Source organism: Lytechinus variegatus, chromosome 2 (genome assembly GCF_018143015.1).
Source record: "Lytechinus variegatus isolate NC3 chromosome 2, Lvar_3.0, whole genome shotgun sequence".
NCBI classification, from domain to species: domain Eukaryota; kingdom Metazoa; phylum Echinodermata; class Echinoidea; order Temnopleuroida; family Toxopneustidae; genus Lytechinus; species Lytechinus variegatus.
Genome location: NC_054741.1, coordinates 45,998,701 through 46,018,890, shown reverse-complemented (window position 1 = coordinate 46,018,890; position 20,190 = coordinate 45,998,701). Strand labels below are relative to the sequence as shown.

At 36.9% G+C, this 20,190-nt stretch overlaps 1 protein-coding gene across 2 annotated transcripts in view; it reads left to right on the top strand.

The window, feature by feature from the left end:
- Positions 1–20,190, top strand: part of LOC121408157 (neurofibromin-like) — an 83,492-nt gene that overhangs the window by 57,426 nt on the left and 5,876 nt on the right. For both annotated transcript variants that reach the window (XM_041599504.1, XM_041599503.1), the window contains exons 34-54: positions 435–602; positions 1,010–1,133; positions 1,940–2,074; positions 3,898–4,068; positions 4,735–4,836; positions 5,229–5,363; positions 6,076–6,141; positions 7,724–7,927; positions 8,820–8,917; positions 9,811–9,985; positions 10,476–10,592; positions 10,965–11,082; positions 12,065–12,205; positions 12,725–12,930; positions 13,562–13,623; positions 15,958–16,195; positions 16,771–16,911; positions 17,482–17,608; positions 18,129–18,216; positions 18,784–19,387; positions 19,806–19,903. In XM_041599504.1, coding sequence (XP_041455438.1) covers positions 435–602; positions 1,010–1,133; positions 1,940–2,074; positions 3,898–4,068; positions 4,735–4,836; positions 5,229–5,363; positions 6,076–6,141; positions 7,724–7,927; positions 8,820–8,917; positions 9,811–9,985; positions 10,476–10,592; positions 10,965–11,082; positions 12,065–12,205; positions 12,725–12,930; positions 13,562–13,623; positions 15,958–16,195; positions 16,771–16,911; positions 17,482–17,608; positions 18,129–18,216; positions 18,784–19,387; positions 19,806–19,903 — 3,318 coding nt within the window. The remainder of the gene's footprint in view (positions 1–434; positions 603–1,009; positions 1,134–1,939; positions 2,075–3,897; positions 4,069–4,734; positions 4,837–5,228; positions 5,364–6,075; positions 6,142–7,723; positions 7,928–8,819; positions 8,918–9,810; positions 9,986–10,475; positions 10,593–10,964; positions 11,083–12,064; positions 12,206–12,724; positions 12,931–13,561; positions 13,624–15,957; positions 16,196–16,770; positions 16,912–17,481; positions 17,609–18,128; positions 18,217–18,783; positions 19,388–19,805; positions 19,904–20,190) is intronic.

The following is a 20,190-nucleotide window of genomic DNA, read 5'->3' as shown; positions in this document are numbered from 1 at the left end:
AACTCAGCCAGGGGGGTTTCACAAAGATTTAAGTATGACTTAGAGTCGAACTTCAATACGCAGTAGTGCGCGTCCTCTTGGTATGATATGACCAATGCGGTCATGCCTTTTATACCGCACACAAATAGGCATTTAAGTGCGACTCGAAGTCATACTTAAATCTTTGTGAAACACCCCCAGGTTAAGCACACTTGCTTATAAAGCCCCCAACACTTATCAGAGGTTCCTAACCATCCCTTATAATTTTCTAAAATTGACCATTATACAACATAATGTATACTTGATTACCAAAGTTTATTTGTTGTTGTCTTCACTCACATGTGTGCCTTGAGCTGAGTTTAATAGATCATTATCGTTATGATTAGAGGAGTTCGAATCAGTAATACATTTTCATCCACATCACCTATATCACTTGTCTTTCATTTTATTTTCAGTTTTGGGAGCATGGATCTGACAAGCAGCAGCTTTGAAGAGATGATGGCCAGACGCAACATCTTCAACGAGGAAGACTTCAAGCGTCTTAAATCTCTCAACATCTTCTACCAAGATGGTATCTCAAAGGCAGGCAATCCTGTCTTCTACTACGTAGCAAGGAAATACAAGTGAGTAGGAATTTCAAGTCATTCCCACTATCTCATTCCTTTTCTTTCTCCCCTAGCTCGTATACTTTCTCATTTTTGTTCAGCTGGACAGGGTACAACCCAACAAAGTATTCATAAAGTTTGTAGTGACATCACCATGCAGTCCTGTTACGCAACCCCCATTCTGAATTTTGCGTATGGCAAATGCCTACCACTTTTGGGGATCAAGTTCCCTTTGAGACTGAGACCAAGACAATACACATGACAATAAAATCAGTGTCTCAAGACACCTAACACTGCCATGTTTATGTTGTTTTCTTTTTTCACTTCATCTCTTCTAAATCCCAGTTGTCCTTTTCATGACTAACCACTTGGAGAACTGTAAACCATTTCATTCCCAAATTGTTTTCTGTTCTTTTCTGATTCAGGTGTTCAGAGATAGACTTTGAGCAGTTGATGTACCACATCTTACTCACTCTCAAACCATTTGATAAGAATCCATTTGAAGTCGTCCTAGACTGCACCAACTTTGGACCTGACAATCGCTTCAAGGTATGTCATGTGGGAGACGTTATGTAGCACTATTTTCTTGGTAACAAATGTATTTTGATCATAAGATTTGTATGATTTGTATGGGTATATTTTGAAGAAAGATGTACATTCAATGATCAGCCAGTCTTGAAAGTGTATGTTTTCATGTAAAATGGATGCAAACATTTTGCTTGGTATTTCCATGCTGAAACTTGTACATTTCATTGAACATATGCTAAGAATCAAAAGTAAAGAGTAAAGTCAAGGATCTGAAGGTATTTGAATTTCAAACACACAGTGACTGTAATGATATGGGAAATGGGAGAGTGAAACCTGTATATAAAACCAACCAACAGAGACAAGAAAAGTTGACTATTTAGACAGGATCCATGGACAAGGAATTCTATGTTAAGGGATACTAAATTAGGTTTGAGTTGCATGGTCCTTCTATACATGTGGTTGCTCATGTGGGTTTAAATGTATCACATATTGATTCCTATCAATTTTGTTTATATCACTGTGTCCAGTTAAAGTTCTATTTTTAACAATGTACCTCTCATACATTTTGAAAATATAATGACAATTGGTTCATATCTCATTTATGAATAATGATTAAAGGAGGCGAGAAGCTCAATTGAAAAAGCAGTGGTCTCTTATTTCGATAAGCTAGTGACCTCTGGTAAGATACATTTAGCCTTATTACCAGCTCCCTTGGAAATAACCCTAAGCTGTTGGTCCTCTGGGTGATTTGTAACTTACAAGCATTTATGTTCTCTTAGCGGACAGGAAAGAAACCCACTGATATAATATCTTGTTCTCCTCTGTAGCCCCAAGTCCTTTCCCGTGGTGTTCGTTTCCCTGAACATGTTACTCAGAACCTGTCAGCTGTCTATGTCTACAACTGTAACTCAAGACTCAAGGAATACATCAAGAGGAATGAAAGGGTCTTTGTCCTGCTGAAGGTAAATGTGAAAGCATCAAACATGCCTTTTAAGACTGTCTGTGTGCAACAAGCAGGGAGAATATAAAAAAAAAATTCGGGGGCTCCATTTTCAATTTTTTGTTAAATTTTGGGGGCTCCATTTTCAATTGTTTGTAAAATTTCAGGGACTCCATTTCTAACTTTCGCGGGCTACTTTTTGCATTTCAGGGGCTCTTTTCAAATACATTTTTGTATTTTGAGGAATACCTGTTCACTTATTAATGAATTATTACTTATTTTTTAATATCGTATGATTTTTAAAGTTATTTTTATTTCTTTTATTTCCTCTTTTTTTTAATGATACAATATTTTGTTAATGTTTTGATTGCTTGTGATTGTTTGTGATTTGTTTTGATTTGTTCAAAAAAAAAAAAATTCATGCTTAGAATCTTGGATGTGGGTGTGTTTGTGTGTGGTGACTGTGAGTTGAACTTGGATATAAATGAACTTTTCCTGAAGTTCTTTAAAAACGCAGATCTCCACGGAAATTGCATTTCTCTATGGGGGAGTCTAAATTTCGTGAGAATGAACTCATTGATAACTTAGATATACATGACAATGGAGAAATCAAACTTTATTGGCAGTTTTGAATAATATACTCAAAATGTGAATTCTGTCTGAAACATAAAATCACCATCATTGAGGCCTTTACTCAGAGCTCTGGCAGAGAGACAGAGCTCAGACTGGCTAGCTTGTACAAGCGCGAATGCAATGCGTACGCGCGTGAGCATCCCACCAGCCTTGTAAAATAGATGGAGCTTTGTTTGATGATTTATTGTCTGATATTTACCTCATCCCCTAGAAAAAGAAAACAAATGATTTTAAGTTGTAATTAGCAAGAAAGATAAGTTTTTATGGATGTTACGAGGCCGTTTTGAAAAGCAAACCCAAATGACAACTCACCAATGCGAGGTTACTAGACTCTGGGATTTATTTCCTGTGTAATTTGAATTATTTATCACAGAATTGTGATATCTGTAGAGGAAAATGTGAATTAGAAATTGCACATGGTGGTAGCCATAATGGACCCTTATACATGCAACCGTTTCCCGACCGTTGCGTTGATTTTTTTTCTTTCATACCGTGTGTATGGAAAAACGTGGTGCAGAAAAAAAGACGCAACTTCGGAATTTCAAACTGTGCTCCTCGCTATATTTCCAAGGCTTGTTCATGATTTTGAGTGCTGATTTTTTATTATTTTTAAATGGTAAGCGGAGCTTGAGCATATGGCGCTCGTGGGCCGCTGAGTTGTTCTCTTTGGCACTAAAAATAAAATCTTAATGTCGCCCCCGAAAAGCATTATTTTGGGTGATTTCGAGGGCGACTTAGGCATTTCCAGGGCGAATTCGCCCATCTCCCCCGTGAATTTTTTTCGCTGGAAACAAGAAAAATGGTGGTCTTTGTATCTATTGGCAGGTTGCATTGCATCAGGTTCATAAAAGGGAAATTTCATTCTTTGATGTTTTTATAAAAGCAGAGAAATAGATAACTGTCAGGATTAGGAGTTTATAAAGAGGATAACTTTATAATATCACCCGGTGGCATTCTTTTTCACTTTCTTTATTCATATTGTGCTCATCTCTGTGGACCCAGTCCTCTTTCATGGCTTTCATACTATTTAAACCCCCAAATCATCTTATTTCAGATGATGAATATATCTTGTACAATAGGATGTGCATATCAATACTAAATCCTGTAATCTTAAAAATCAATAAAATCCTTGGGTGATTGCTCATGAACTGAAGTAGTCCTCATTTACATCATCGTAAAAACTCATTAGAAAATATTTTTTGACTCTTTCAGGGTACACGGAAGATCATATTCATTGAGTCCGTAGCCAAGCTGGGTGAATACATCGAGCCTGATCAACAAAGATTGCACAAGGCTACCCTGGGACTGGATGAAGATCTGAAAGTATTCAACAATGCACTCAAATTATCAGACTCACACAAGGATATTAAAGTAGCCATCAAGGTAATGAGAAGTTTTATCAGCAATTGATTCATCTGGAGAAGACTGGCCCTTTTTAGATAAACTTCATGACAGAAGACAAATACAAATTACTTAGTACACAGATTCCCAACATGAACCATTATTGGCATTGCAGTGTATTTTGAAAGTCATGCCAAGTGATGTTGTTAGAGAACTATTTTTGAGTAATTCAAGTTTTGCCCCCCGAAAATTGAACAAATCTTCAAAGAAAATAATTCCTAACTTTGTGTGTTTGTATCTCTGAGCATTTCAAAATTGTGGTTTTATAAAATGTCAAGAGAAGGAGTTTATCATGGTCCCCAGTCCCTTTTGATTAAAAGTGACTAGCCGCTGTAGGGTATGTTTTTCCTTCGACAAGAGAGATTCTAAAAGTTAGATTTGCCAGGTTTCCACAACCTCATGCGATAGTCATCTTGATAATCCCATCATTTCATTACTGCCCAATTCCAATACTATGCTCTTAATAATCGTGTATTTTGTGCTGTTTGGTATTACAATAATTATCTTAAATTGAGATTTGCTATATTTTTCTCTTGTAAAAACATGTTGTATGATATTTTTTATGTATTATTGGATTTGAATAAATATCAAATTGAATTGAATAGGAGTACTATTTACTTTTACCAATGGTTTCTTTGTAATTGTCAGGTTGGTTCTAGTGCAATCCATGTGACATGTATGGAGAAGACTAAGATCCTTGTTCAGCCTGTTCTACTCAATGACATCTACCTTGCTTCAGAGATTGATGAGGTAAGCAATTTTTGATATATTATTTTGCATGAAAAAGTGACCATGGTTAAGTTATATATCACTCTTAAACAGTTAAACCAGGAACACTAACATTGTTGGATAGGTTGCTCTGGTAGATTACCAAGCAAGGTGGCTCAGTGGTAGAGTACCTGCCTCGTGAATGGTACCTGCCTCGTGAATGGTAGGTCGTGTGTTCAATGCCGGTCAAATCATGCCAAAGACTTGTAAAAATGTGATCTTCTTCCCTGTGCTATGGACTCGGCATGCTGATCAGAGAAGGGAAATGTTAACATCTTGTGTAATGCAGGGTCCACTGATAGAGCAGGTTCATAACATAAGTGGCTCCCCTGGATAAATAAAACATTATTTTATCATCATTATTGTTTTGATAGGTTGCCCTGGTTGACGAGAATCAGTTCACGGTGACGCTTCAAGAAGGTCGTCTCCTATCCTTCATGCACCAGGAGTGTGAAGAGGTTGCTAAAGCTATTCAACACATCAGAACAAGATGGGAAAGATCACAACCGGTAAGAGGACAAAATATCAATTCAACGTAAAAGCAAATGTCATGGATTTCATTACAGTATATGTGTGGTCATTTAAACATTTATCTGCATTCATGTACCTTCAGTTATGTCAATAGCAATGAAATGAATAAAGTGTCTGTTCTCACTGAAAGTCCGTTGACAGCATTCAGAGTCTACTTTTCTCTTTCTTAAAAGGTTACACAAAGCAATCCCTTGAAAGCTGTTCTAAGAGGGACTATATTAAATCCATGAAATCTCTTTTGTATATAATCAAATTTTAGCAATCAAGATTTAATAACATGTCCTTAGGTGTGCAACTTTTTGTGATAATTTTTTTTTCTTGTAGAAAGTAATCAGGATTTGTGTATAGGTACACGCCATAATGCAAAGCATCAACACTTTTCTTTTCTCCATCTGAGTGTGTAAGTCAATGCAGATGTCAAGCAAGACAGGCTCTGATAATCAGGGTAAAAACATAAAAGTGCTTATGAACATCATTTTGATATATTAAGCACTATATATGGAATTAGTTTTTTTTTTATTAAAACCTAGAAAATTGTTAAATTCATTGAGAAAGAATGTAGATTTTTTTACTCAGTTATTGAAACATGAATAACATGTTTGCATGTAGTATTACCTAGTACACCAACTCATAGAATGATTAAAAATTTTGAGATTAGCATGCTTTCATTTGACACATCTCTCCTCTCAGCAAGAGACGGTAGCAGTACATTCCAAGATCAAACCCATGGATGTCCCAGGCACACTTCTCAATATGGTATGTCAACAATTCCATAATGATGTCTGCATGGCTGTGTTAGATTTTGCCTGTTTGCCTCTAACCAAGCAAATCTACCATAGTTCATGCTCAATATCATGTTTTGCATATTTGTTTGTTATGAACATATATCCTTTTATACAACACATACCCTACATAGATCCTGACAGCTGATTGGATGAATGCGCATCACATGACATTCAGAGGAATGACCTTTGACAAAGGTCAAAGGTCATTTAGGGTCAATGAACTTAGACCATGTTGGGGAATCAACATCAAATCTTAACCTAAGGTTCAGTTTTTGAAATGTCATAACTTAATTAATATATGGACCTAGTTCATGAAACTTGGACATAAGGTTAATCAAGTATGACGGAACATCCTGTGCAAGTTTCAGGTCACATGATCAAGGTCAAAGGTCATGTAAGGTCAATGAACTTTGGCCTCTCAAGGGGTATTTGTTGAATTACCATCATATCTCTGTAAGTGTATTGGTCTAGTTGAATGAGTTTCTGCACGAGTTTCACGTCACTTGACCAAGGTCAAAGGTCATTTAGGGTCAATGAACTTTGGCCGAATTGGGGGTATCTGTTGAATTACCATCTTAACTTTGAAAGTCAAGTAGCACTGAACATCCTGTGCAAGTTTCAGGTCACATGATCAAGGTCAAAGGTCATTTAAGGTCAGTGAACTTTGGTCAAATTGGGGGTATTTGTTGAATTATCATCATAACTTTTTGTTGGTCTAGTTCATAACACCTGGACATAAGAGTAATCAAGTATCACTAAACATCCTGTGCTCAATTTAGGTCACATGATCAAGGTCAAAGGTCATGTAAGGTCAATGAACTTTGGCCTCGTAAGGGCTATTTGTTGAATTACCATCATGTTCATGTAAGTGTATTGGTCTAGTTCATAAAACGTGGAACTAAAAGTAATCAAGTATCACTGAACATCTTGTGTGAGTTATAGTAGTTTTCAAAGTCAGCACTGCTGCTATATTGAATCTTGTGATGCAGGTGAGACCGCCAGAGGCATTCCACTTGTTTTTGCTAAAGTTTGGACTGAGTAGATGTATGTTTCTACTAGAATTAGTCCTAGTCCTCTTTTGATCTATTTTGGTCATGTGGTCTCATTACACAATGTCTACAAATCGTGTATTGTATTCAGTGTTTTGTCATTCACACGACCATTCAAATATTACAGTTGGTGCAAGTTAAACTCCACAGCCAACTTCTACTTCACATCATTGAATAGACTCACTCAACTTGCAAACTCATGAAATATTTGAATGATCGCATTGATGAATATTGAATATTTCTGTACTTAAAAACAGAAATGTATGATATTTATTGTATTCAAAATTACAACACTCAAACTACTGTGTGTTATGAATGGCTGCTGTGAAACAAAAGTCAGGCAACTCAGGATGGATTTAACCCCATAACTTGATTTCTAGATCACAGCAGTTGCATGTGAAGTAATATTGAGGAAAAATAAATAACATATTCCTTTCGTCTCACCCAATCACCCAACAGGTTAAGAATATTTTCTTTTATATTGCCTTCTTTTTTTAAATATAGGCCTTATTGAACCTTGGTAGTAATGACCCCTGTCTGAGGTCAGCTGCCTACAACTTGCTATGTGCCCTGACTGCGACCTTTAACCTCAAGATTGAAGGTCAGCTGCTTGAGACAGCCGGATTATGCATCCCAGCAAACAACACAATCTTCATTGTCAACATCAGTAAAACATTAGCTGCCAATGAACCACATCTTACACTAGAGGTAGGTCTCAACTGGTGTATTGTCATCGTAAATTTTACATTATGTTCATTTGCTCATGGGCTGAAAGGAATTGATCACAAAAGTTTCTATTGCAATGGACTATATCCAAGATGGTGCACAGTGCAACATGATTTTTTTTTCACAATTGTTTACCATGCAACAAAATTTTAGTTTATGAGGAAGCATTGACATGTTGTATCATATTTAAGATTACACAGCAAGATTCTTAGTAGGTGGAATATAGTCAATTATATTTTAGAATGTAATGTTTTATGTGTCATGTTGTAAGATATGAATTGCAGATTCTTTCTGATCCAAGAATTGAAGAAAAAATACATCTTTGGGGTTCCAAGGAAGCTCAAACATGTCATAAATAAAAATGAATATTTCCTTTCTAGATTTTGTTTTCCTTTCCCCATGTTTTCTAAAACAAATGTATATTCAACCCAGGTTTTTAAAAAAAAATATTTTGGACAGATCTCCCTCTTGCTCCTGTATATCTTTTTTTCATTGCATATTGCTTTTGCGTTGTACCTATATTGCTTGTTCAAGGCATGCGGGCGCGTCGTAGTCTAGTGGTTCTGGCTCTACCTTTCAAACAGAGGTCGTGGGTTCGAATCCTAGCCATGGCATTTTTCCTTCAGCAAGAAATTTATCCACACTGTGCTGCACTCGACCCAGATGAGGTGAATGGGTACCCAGCAGGATTAATTTCTTGAATGCACGAGCGCTGAAAGGCAGCTTGAGCTAAGGCTGGGGTAAAAATAATAATCATAATAGCAATCACCTCGGAATAGATAGTTTCTAGATAAATGACGCTATCCGAATGCCTATTATTATTATTATCTGTATGTGAATCTTAGAGAACTGCTTGTTCCACTCTTTGTTATAGTTCCTTCAAGAATGTATCACAGGATTCAGTAAGATCAGCATTGAACTCAAACATCTGTGTCTGGAATACATGACACCTTGGTTGCCTAACCTCACCAGGTAAATCTCTATATCCTCTGTTTGGAGAAAGTAGAATTTATATTGTGATGATGCTTTGTGGTTTGCTGGCATATTCTTTAGTAGGGTTCAAGATTTAATAATGTAATTTGTTTTTATGTTATCTGGTAACAAAACAGTTAAGATGAACATAGATGGACGTACATACAATACACGATTTAGAATGATAAATTGTAAACTTAAAACATGAAAATGAAATTAGGGGCCAGCAACAAGCAGAGCTTGTAAATAGCTGTCATCTTACAAGTATTGATTCATGCTGATACAATGGACATGTACATGAAGTAACTTGAATACAGGACCACAATGTTTTGAAGATGAGGCTTAGAATTTTTTTTTTTAAGCACCCAGAAACCGAGTTGTGTAATTTGATATTATGTCAAAAGTTTCTTTTCATCAATATGTTTGTTCATTCAATATTCCTCAGATTTTCACCTCTGTATGTAGCCAGGTATTAGCAAAACTTGAATATTTGAATTAATGTGTTGAAGGGCATTGCTTTGATATCTTGCAATTTAACCTGTGAAAGAGTTTGATCAGTGTCATTCTGTATCTGTTTCTGTTTGTGGTAACTCCCGTAGGAACTCGGCAGGACAGCATTTTGCTGGTAAACGCCAAGCTAGTATATAACCAATTACCTATGAAACATTTTACGTCTAGGTTAATCAGTCATAGTGGCTGACGTTATAGACGACAGATATCACTCTCGGGCCTTTTTATCAAAGTGGAGACGATGGCAGAGTTGGGATTCGAACTCACAACCTTGCGATTATGAGTCCAATGCTCTAACCACTGGACCACACGACCCGTGTCATTCAGAGAGGTCATTGAAATTATTATGATCATGGAACAATTTTGTAACACTTTTTGTTCAGGTTTAGCAAGAGATCAGATGAATCAAAGAGATACAAACTGACTGTTGTCTTAGACAAGCTGATTCATATGACCATCACAGAGAAGCAGATGTATCCATCGATTCAAGCTAAGGTGTGGGGTAACATCGGACAGGTGGAGGATCTCATTGACTGTGTCCTTGACAGCTTCATCAAGGTGAGCATTTCTACATCATGAGGAATAGGATGGTGATGAGGAGGATGGCATTGGTGATGATGATGGTGACGATGATGATGATGATGATGATGATGATGATGATGATGATGATGATGATGATGATGATGGTTGTGATGGTCATGGTGATGATGGTGATGATGATGTTGGTGGTTATGATGATGATGGTTTAACTTACCCCTTACTTGTTCACGGCTTGTTATGTTGTAGTGTTGTAGATATCTTTAAGATACCTATAATTATTATCATGATGATCTTGGTGAGGTTGATGATGATGTTGTTGATGTTCATGATAACTGTCACCATAGTCATTTTTGTTGGGTCAGGATGAATGATGTAATTATGAGCATTGTGATGCCAGATTTTGGATGGATAACTGTGTTGCAAATACTGATGTTGATCAAGAGTGATGTTGATTATTAAGATCTTGATTTAATTGCTAAATCACTAAAATGTTTTGTTTATGTTTCAGACAAGTGTATCTGGTGGTGGACTACCCAGAGCTGAGGTTATGGCTGACACGGCGGTAGCACTGGCATCAGCTAATGTCAAACTAGTATCTGCCAAGGTTATCGAAAGGCTATGCAATGTAAGAACTTGACAAGTGTTTTCGTAGTGGGATCATACAAATCTTTGCATACTAGTATCATTTAGATGAGATATGAACAAAGCAAATGAAGATATACCATTATGCTGCTGCTCCTCCTCTCCTTCTTCCCCTCATGATTCTCCTCCATCTTTTTCTTCATCTTCCCCATCTCATCCTCATTATCTTCACCTTCTTCTTCCCCTTTTTTTTCTTTCTCCTCTTTTTATTGTCCTCTTCCTTTGACGACCTCCCACCCTTGCTTGCTTCTATGATCTACCTTCTATGCGTCTTAGAGCTACTGAAAGACGGGTCAGATTTGCCTCAGACAAAAGTATGACGATATCTGTTCCCTCCTATTCTTTTCTCCTTCAGATCTTAGAGAAGACATCCCTGTCACCGACTGCAACTCTTGAGAAACACCTGATGTGGGATGACATTGCCATCCTAACTCGTTACCTTCTCATGCTGTCTTTTGATAACTGCCTTGATGGTAAGCCTCTTGGCCCTACTTTGACAAAAGGAAGCAAGGAACTGTAATTTCCTGTAACATAGCAAAATGTGTGTGCCATTGACAAAGATGCCAATGCATTGGCTTGAAAGAAGAAATGAATTTGTAAAGTGTAAACATATTATATTCTCAATGTACGTTTATTATGTCACTTGATTCCTTTTGTCAAAGAAAGGTAGTATTTATTTATTTTTATGGGGGTGGGAGGATTCAGTGTCCCATTCCATTTTCTCATTTTGAAAGTTTGGAGAATTAAAGGGAGGGGTGTCCTGAAATTTTGAAAGGATGTCAAAAAGCAAACTAGGAGTAAAATATTTTTCGAGGTCAGTTTGTTTTCAAAACTAATAATTCTTAAGAAGTTTGGAGGATATTTAAGAATCTAACAAAATTTAAAATAACAAATCTGATTTAAGATTGTGATTAAGTATTAATGGAGTGATAAGGGTTTCTTTTATATGCATTTCTAGGAACTGTTCTGCATCAAAATGTCTTTACAGGGAACATGATCATCTCTTAACAATTTTTAAAAACAAATTCTACATGTATGTCATCTAGTTGAAATAAAATTTATGTGACGACTTGTTTAGCACAGGGCTGTTGTCCTATGATTTAATCCAAAGAAAGAAAAAAAGCGACCTTTGGAAAATAAAATGAATTAATCCCCAAAAAGATTTTAAGTAATTTCTGTTACCATAAAATGAGTTAATTATTTTGGCAATTTAATGAAACATGTATGTTCATTCTACATGTACCTGAAATGATTTTTTTTTCTATTTTATGTGGAAAGTTGTAATGCTTTGAAATTATTGTGGGTTGAGTAGTTCATCAAGTGAAGTAAGAAGAAATAAAAATGGGATTGGACCTAGGCTTCATTATTTCATGTTTTCCCATTCGTGTGTAGTCTATTTTTCTCCATTATTCAGATGATTCTTAGTTTCATTCAATATGTCTCTTTCCTTTTTAGTTGCCAACAACTTACCAGCTCTGTTTCACATAATCACCATGCTGGTTTCAACAGGACCACTAGCACTAAGGGCATCAATACATGGGCTAGTGATAAACATTATCCACTCCCTGTGTACATGCTCACAACTCAAGTTCAGTGGTATGTATATTATGCATTGTGAATTGAAAACAGATGTGTTGTAAGACTTAAACTATAAAGAATGGATTTTTGTTACAAATCCGTATCAATAGATGTTCAGTTCATGAACATTCTGGGTTTCTGTAAAAAACTGTCATAAGTATAAGTTTTCTTTACCATTTCAAAGCATAGGACCATAAAAAGTGAATAAAAGGAACCAACAAACCAAACCAAGTTTGATGTTTTTGGCTACCATCCTTTTCTCTTAGATTTAAGTCATGTTTTAGATGTTACTGGAATTTGGAATCAGACCACAGTTCATAAGGTTCTTCCTGCGTGAAATTTGTGTCTGCCATTGAATTTAAATTCTTTTACCGAATCATATATATGGTTGTCTAACTTCAGGATATTTTGTAAATCCCTGTCGTATCATCCTATGCAAGTTTGTGTAATATTAAGCCTGTGTTCTTTCAAAAGTAAATCTAGAATTACCATATGAAAACGTTAAATTTAATTGGTAACCGAACCATTCCATTGCAGAGGAGACCCAGAAAGTCCTCCATCTTGCCCTCACTGAATTCTCCTTGACAAGATTCAAGAAGATGTTTGGTATCAGCAAGGTGAAATCAGCTACAGTTGCTGCCTTTAGGTCAAGCTACAGGGAGAGACCGTCGGGTCAGCAGACTGAGATCATGCCTTTGAGTAGCTTGGAAGCTATCACAGATGCCTTGCTAGAAATTATGGAGGTAGGTTAGAAGGAAAAGAGAGAGAAAGAAAAGGTTGGAAGCAAGAAAGGGGAAGTGACCGAGCTCATACCTTTGAGTAGCTTTAGGTTTTCACTGATGCTCTGCTTGAGATTATGGAGGTCAGTTTAGCAGGAGAGAATGGTGTATGAAATGGGGAAGGAGGGTTGGGAGGTATGAATAGAGAGAATGAAGAGGAGAGGGGATTAGGTAGGGATTGGAATACAGAGAGATTCCTTGCTTATAATGGATGGAGATGGTGTCTCTGAGTAGCTTGGAGGCTATCACCGATGCCTTGCTTGAGATTATGGAGGTACCTGTAGGTTAGAAGGGAGGGAGAGAGAAAGGGGAGGGGTAGTGAAAAGATAGTAGCCAGTACTGATCATTGCACATTTTTAAGTCTTTTCTTATACAACATTGAGATGGAGAAGAAGGTGATGTTGGGATAAGGATGGGAGGGAGGGTGTGAGAAGTGGAAGGAGTAAAAGAAGTGGCAACAAGGGAGGGAAATTAAGTACTGTAGTATACATAGAGGATCTTCAGGCTTTTATTCATTATGAACCAATAATACTTAATGCATTGGTTTCAATTCTCTTCTGTGATTATTCAAGATCGTAATTCTTTCTTTCTGCAGTCTTGTACGAAGGACATTCCAACATGTGAATGGCTGAAAGAATGGACAGAACGTACAAGGAAGTAAGTGCATTTATTAGTATTATGTTCACAAAATATGATTTATTAGTATTATGTTCACAAAATATAATTTACCATTCTTAGTTTAATGCTATTGATTCGTATGCATATGAGGGTCAGTTTATAATGGCTGATGAACATATTACAAATTTATTCACATTTGTGGTCGTCAGTGTCACTTTAAACATAGGTGCCTTTAAATGTTTGAAGGCACTTGTTATAATTGAAATATTTGTGTTACATGTACACTGCTTATGTAAGTTTGTTTTTTATTTCTGACTGGCTTCTGTAGCATAAAAGAATTAAGCAACTCTGAATAATCATTGTAAATTTCATTTTGACTTACTTTCAATCCTTGCAGGGATGGTCCAGGCTGGAGATATTTATATTTTAAGAAATAGAGTAAAATTCACCAAGCAAAATGCTGAAAATTTGATCAAAATTTGATAAAAAATAACAAAATTATTGAATTTTAAAGATTTGTATTATTCTGGTGAAACAGTTCTAGGCATGTCTTTATGAATATTCATTAGATGGGCTGATGATGTCATATCCCCACTTGTTCCTTTTTTTATTATATGATATTAGGTTTATTCAAAAAGAATTCTAACATGAACAATTGCATTGACAACTGATTAAGTCCATTAGATATTTATTGCCTCAACTTATTTCATCATAATGGAGATACATCATTTACACACGTATGAAAGTTCGGATGTGATATCATCAGCCCAACTAATGAATATTCATTACAATGTGCATATAACTGTTCACAAAAATATTGACAAAATTTGATCTTCAATAACTCTGTTATTTGTTATCCAGCATTTTGCTCTGTGAATTTTACTCTATTTATTTAGATATAGATATTTTCACCCTGGACCATCCCTTTGAAATATTAGATTGATTTAAGTCATAGGTTTCTAGGATTAAAAAAAACCAGTAGTTTGAAATTTGACATTATGTAGGAGCATCGTGTACTACTGGTTCTAACTCTCCTAGGGAGCGTGAAACAACTTCATGACAGAACTTGTCGGACGTTTTATCTGACAAGTCCCACTTTATCTGACGGTTACCATAGTAATGGTGCTTCTCAGCTGATCAGATTCAACGAAAGATGTCAGATCTGACAACTTGACTGCCAAAAAATGTTGATGAAATGCTCCCCTGTTGCTATCAGATCTGATCAGGTTTACAGTTTTTGTCTCACCTGCATAGCAGAGTGAGACTATAGGCGCCGCTTTTCCGACGGCGGCGGCAGCGTCAACATCAAATCTTAACCTGAGGTTAAGTTTTTGAAATGACATCATAACTTAGAAAGTATATGGACCTAGTTCATGAAACTTGGCCATAAGGTTAATCAAGTATTACTGAACATCCTATTAGAGTTTCATGTCACATGACCAAGGTCAAAGGTCATTTAGGGTCAATGAACTTAGACCATGTTGGGGGAATCAACATCAAAATCTTAACCTGAGGTTAAGTTTTTGAAATGTCATCATAACTTAGGAAATATATGGACCTAGATCATTAAACTTGGAAATAAGGTTAATCAAGTATCACCAAACATCCTGCATGAGTTTCACGTCACATGACCAAGGTCAAAGGTCACTTGGGGTCAATGAACTTTGGCAGATTTGGTGGAATCTATTGAATTACAATCAAAACTTTGAAAGTTTTTGGATCTGATTCATGAAACTTGGACATAATAGTAATTAAGTATCACTCAACATCCTGTGCAAGTTTCAGGTCACATGATCAAGGTCAAAGGTCATTTAGGGTCAATAAACTTTGGCCGAATTGGGGGTATTTGTTGAAATACCATCATAACTTTGAAAGTATGTTGGTCTAGTTCATAAAACTTGGACATAAGAGTAATCAAGTATCACTGAACATCCTGTGCGCATTTTAGGTCACATGACCAAGGTCAAAGGTCAATGAACTTTGGCCATAATGGGGGTATCTGTTGAATTACCATCATAACTTTGCAAGTTTATTGATCTGACTTTTGAAACTTGGACATAAGAGTAATCAAGTATCACTGAATATCCTGTGCAAGTTTCAGGTCACATGATCAAGGTCAAAGGTCATGTGAGATCAATTTGGCAACATTGGGGGTATTTGTTGAATTGCCATCCTATCTCTGTAAGTGTATTGGTCTAATTCATAAAACGTGGAAATAAGAGTAACCAAGTATCACTGAACTTCTTGTGCGAGTTATAGTAGTTTTCAAAGTCAGCACTGCTGCTATGTTGAATCGCGTGATGCAGGTGAGACGGCCAGAGGCATTCCACTTGTTAATTTGGTGTTTACATTGATTCATTCCTGTCCCATCAGGTTTTCATTCCAGAACAACCCCGCCCTTCAGCCCAGGGCCATGGTAGTCTTTGGCTGCATCAACAAATCCACATCACCCAAAGAGATGCGTAGTCTCCTACTCTTCTTAGCTCAAGCTGTACACAATGCCATCAATCAGAAGGATTGCTATGGGAGTGGTATTCAACAGAATAGCTCCTTGTTGTACATAGAGTCTATCGTCATTGCTATGACCAGACTACAACCACTGCTGGAGAAGGTAAGATTTATTGACTTTTTAATCTTTTATTTTCTTTAACGGTCTTTCATGGTCAGAATCAATCTGTCTTCACTTCAAGACGGCAGCAGTTTTGAGAGATAAATTTACCCCCCCCCTCCCAAACTCTCAAAGTTTTGGAAAGGGGATTACCAAGACTAGAAATAAAGAATAGAATAAGAAATGAGTTTTGCTAATGACACAGGCAGCAGAGCACTGGAAGGCAAAAAGCAACATGGTATTAACCAGTTGCATTGAAAGACATGTCACCATTGAAATAGAGAAGAAAGGCGAAATATTTCATCAGGCTAGAGTCAAAGCAGGTGACCAGCAGGCAATGACATTGATTTTATACGGTCTATATAGTTTTAATATGTTGATAGAGCACAAGTCAAAATGAATGATAATTTAGAAATTCAACCAAGAATTCAGCTCTATACCATGATGGGTAGTAGACTTTGAAATGTATATATGCAACTGCTTCAGACAAGTTACCTTGTTTGAGTTCTATGATTAATTAATCTGTTAACTTCACTAACATTTTTTCATGTGGTGGTATTTTGATATTTTCACTCCAGGATTCTCCAATGCACAAGCTTTTGTTCTGGGTGTCCATAGCTGTCCTTCAGCTTGAGGAAGCAGCCCTCTATGCTGCGGGTATGGCCATGTTGGAACAGAATCTACACTGCCTCGATGAACAAGGACTCTTTGAAGACACTGTAAGTTCTTGTACGGTCCAAAGAATTTTAAATACATAAAGGACCTGTGCTCTTTGAAGACACAGTAAGTACTTGTAGTGTCATAAAAAATTAAAGTGCATGAAAGACGTGCTCCTTGGAGACAATGTAAGTTCTTTTAGGGTCTATAGAAAATGAAGGTCTATACTCGTTTATTATTGTAGTATTTGGTTTGTTCTAAGAAAGAAATGGTTCTGTGAATCAGGCAAAAAAAAATCTTGATGCAATGAATGTCATCACATAACTTGGTTTGATTGTGTAAAAAATATAATTTGTAACATTGCCAAATGGTAACCACCATGTTAAAAGGGCTCAACTGGAAATCAAAATCAAGGTGTCCATTGTAGCTACCATAATCGTAAAGTTATGCAATTGAAAGTTTCTTGCAACAAGACTAATGTTTGGCGCTTTCAACTAATTTGCTATCAGCTCCTTTTTTAAAGAAATGCAAAGTCTTGGTGTCTCCCAAACATGTTTGTTTATAAGAAGCTCTGAAATTCTGAATGACGGACCAAATGATGAACCTTTTTACTTTTTATTGTTTTCTAACAGAGTCCGGAGGTTGTGCTGATGGCCGTTAGAGAACCTTTAGATTTCCAGTTCAAGCAAATGGATCTAGCTGTTGGTCTGAGCTTCAAGTACAACTTCAACTTTGCTCTTGTTGGACATCTACTCAAAGGTACATGTAACTAGTTGTAATTCATGCCAAGGATGTCAACTGTATTCAGACATGACTTTGTTTATGATCGGTATCGTATTGAAAGGGGGGGGTCAACCATAAATATTCAGCATAATTCAACCATTACTGGAGATATCTGTGACATTTTTAAAATCTAGCATTGTTGTTTTTATTGGAATCAAAGTAGAAATTAACCTTAGCTATGCCTGGGGGTCAATGACAGAGATCTATCTCAAAAAGGGGGGGGTAGCTAGGCTGCAGGCTGCACCCCTTGGCCATATAGTCTCACAATGACTCTTGTCTAGTTAGGTTTAAAAAGCAACCTTTCTTATTTCTTTAAGATTGGAGAAGCATTAATAGATTTGTAAAGAACCTGAGATGTTTCTATGTATTAGTGCCATATTAAAGTGGAATAATATTGTTACCATTTGTAGCTGTTGGTATAAATATAAAACCTGAGTTGTGTTTTGTGTTATGGTTTCCTTCAAGTATTGATTGACAATATTTTGTTTGACCCCAGGATTCAGGCACCCTACCAGTGCTACGGTATCAAGAACAATCCGTATCTTAAACCTGATGCTAGATATTGTCTGCAAACACAGAAACTGGTAAGAATCAGAATTCAATATTTATTAGGTAAATTGGTATAAAGCCATGAAACTTCACTCATTTGCAAACATCATTCAACCCTTAATTGAATTATTTCTAATGTTTCTTTGAAACAGCAAGTCTTTGTAAACCTTTGCTAAGTAATTTAAAATTCAAATGATTTTAGCAGGCTATGTTACTTATCAACTCCTCTCTGATCCATACATCCTTGTCCTACACCACATTGGGTGTAAGTGAAAAAAAAGATCTCTAGTAATCTAAATGTGAATTCCAAGAGAGCATTTCATCAATGTGTGTTGTCTTACAGTGTGTTACTGTTACTATGGTAAATTTGGGATAAAATATCCATCACATCCTTTCGTAAACTGCCCCCCAGATCAGCAAAAGAGTAAAGACACACCATGCCAACTTGAGGTAATGCATGGCATAGTTGTGTTGACTGTACGTGAGATAATTGAGTTTGCCTCATGATGTACATGTTTATATTCCCCAATAATCAATTAAATAAAATTGGCAACCTGATAGAAAGTTCATAATCTTGTTGGCGTAATTTGTTCTCCATATAGTGACAAGTTTGATGTGAACATGGAATCAGTAGCGTACCTTGCAGCCCTCTTACCAGTATCTGAAGAGGTTAGGAGTCGCTGCAGCATGCGTCGGAACTACCCTAACCTATCCCCAGAGACACTAGAACTTGACAACTCGGTCTTTGTTCAAGTACAGTACCCTTACCATCCGACACCCCACCAAGGTCAACAGCAGAGGTCTCCCTCCAAGAGATTAAGATCCCCGCATAAAACCCCCGGCATCACGAATGCCACTGTCAAAACCCAGCGGAGTTTGGATTCAGCACTCAGACAGCAGCAAGGTCCGGTGACGGTTGACAAGTCTCCATTGAAGCAGTACAAGAGCTTGGACCTGCCACCTCACAGCACGGGGAGAGGGGCTCGCAGTCCGGAGGTGGTGGTTAGCGGGGTGGCTTCAGGGGCTACTGCTGAGGGAGGAGTAGGGGAGAGGAGAGTTCGGCATGAGAGGAGGACCAGTGGGACTGCTATGACAATACCACAACCGAGAAAGGAACGGAAAGTCTCCACACCGTCAGAGAATGTACTCCTCAATGATGAAGTCCTCACAGAGTCGGGTGTGCAAGCTTTGTTGCTAACTGTTCTAGTAAGTCAATAGTCCTAAAAGTAAGTTGTCATGTTATGATATATTTTAAAGTGACTGTTAAATTTCATAATTCTGATCAAAAGAGCACAAGACAAGTGTGCACAGTGTATTCATTATTTCAATGCCCTGAGATAACTTACCTGATTTTAACCTTCAGATATAGAATTTCTATTTAAATTCTGTTTGTAGGGCAACTCCATAGAATATGCATGATGAACCCGTATATTTGGGACTTTCCTGTGATCATTTTCTTTGTTTACTGTTTCAAATTATCATGACTTAGGCAGATCATAAAATAAAGAAAGAATGGAGAAAAATATGGGTCATCTTGCATCTTGGATCTTTTTATATTATATTCCAGAGTGCTTTGCCTATCTTTTCTTTTCTCACCATGATCTTTATTTTCTTACACTATTAGGCTACCCTAGTACGTAATATGAATGAAGGAGATGTAGGCATCCTGTATGAATACCTAGCTGAAGCAAGCCAAGTCTTCCCTCAAGTATTTCCCACTGTGTAAGTAAACTCAAACCTGGAGATGCTTCATGGAAACAGTTCACTAAGAGCATGAGTTTGACAAGCTAACTTGGTTACTCGATCATTTGTTATCATAGTTGAAATATGTGCTTAGAACCTTCAAAGCCCCAAATAGAGAACTAAAACTTTATGCAGACCAATGGTTAAAGGAGGCCATAACTTGTGTTAGCAACTACCTGAGTGGAAGTACTACCAGTCTATAAAGACCTCATGTTTAGCTTTGCCTAAATTATTTTCCCCATTAAAAGACATATAAGGATCATAGG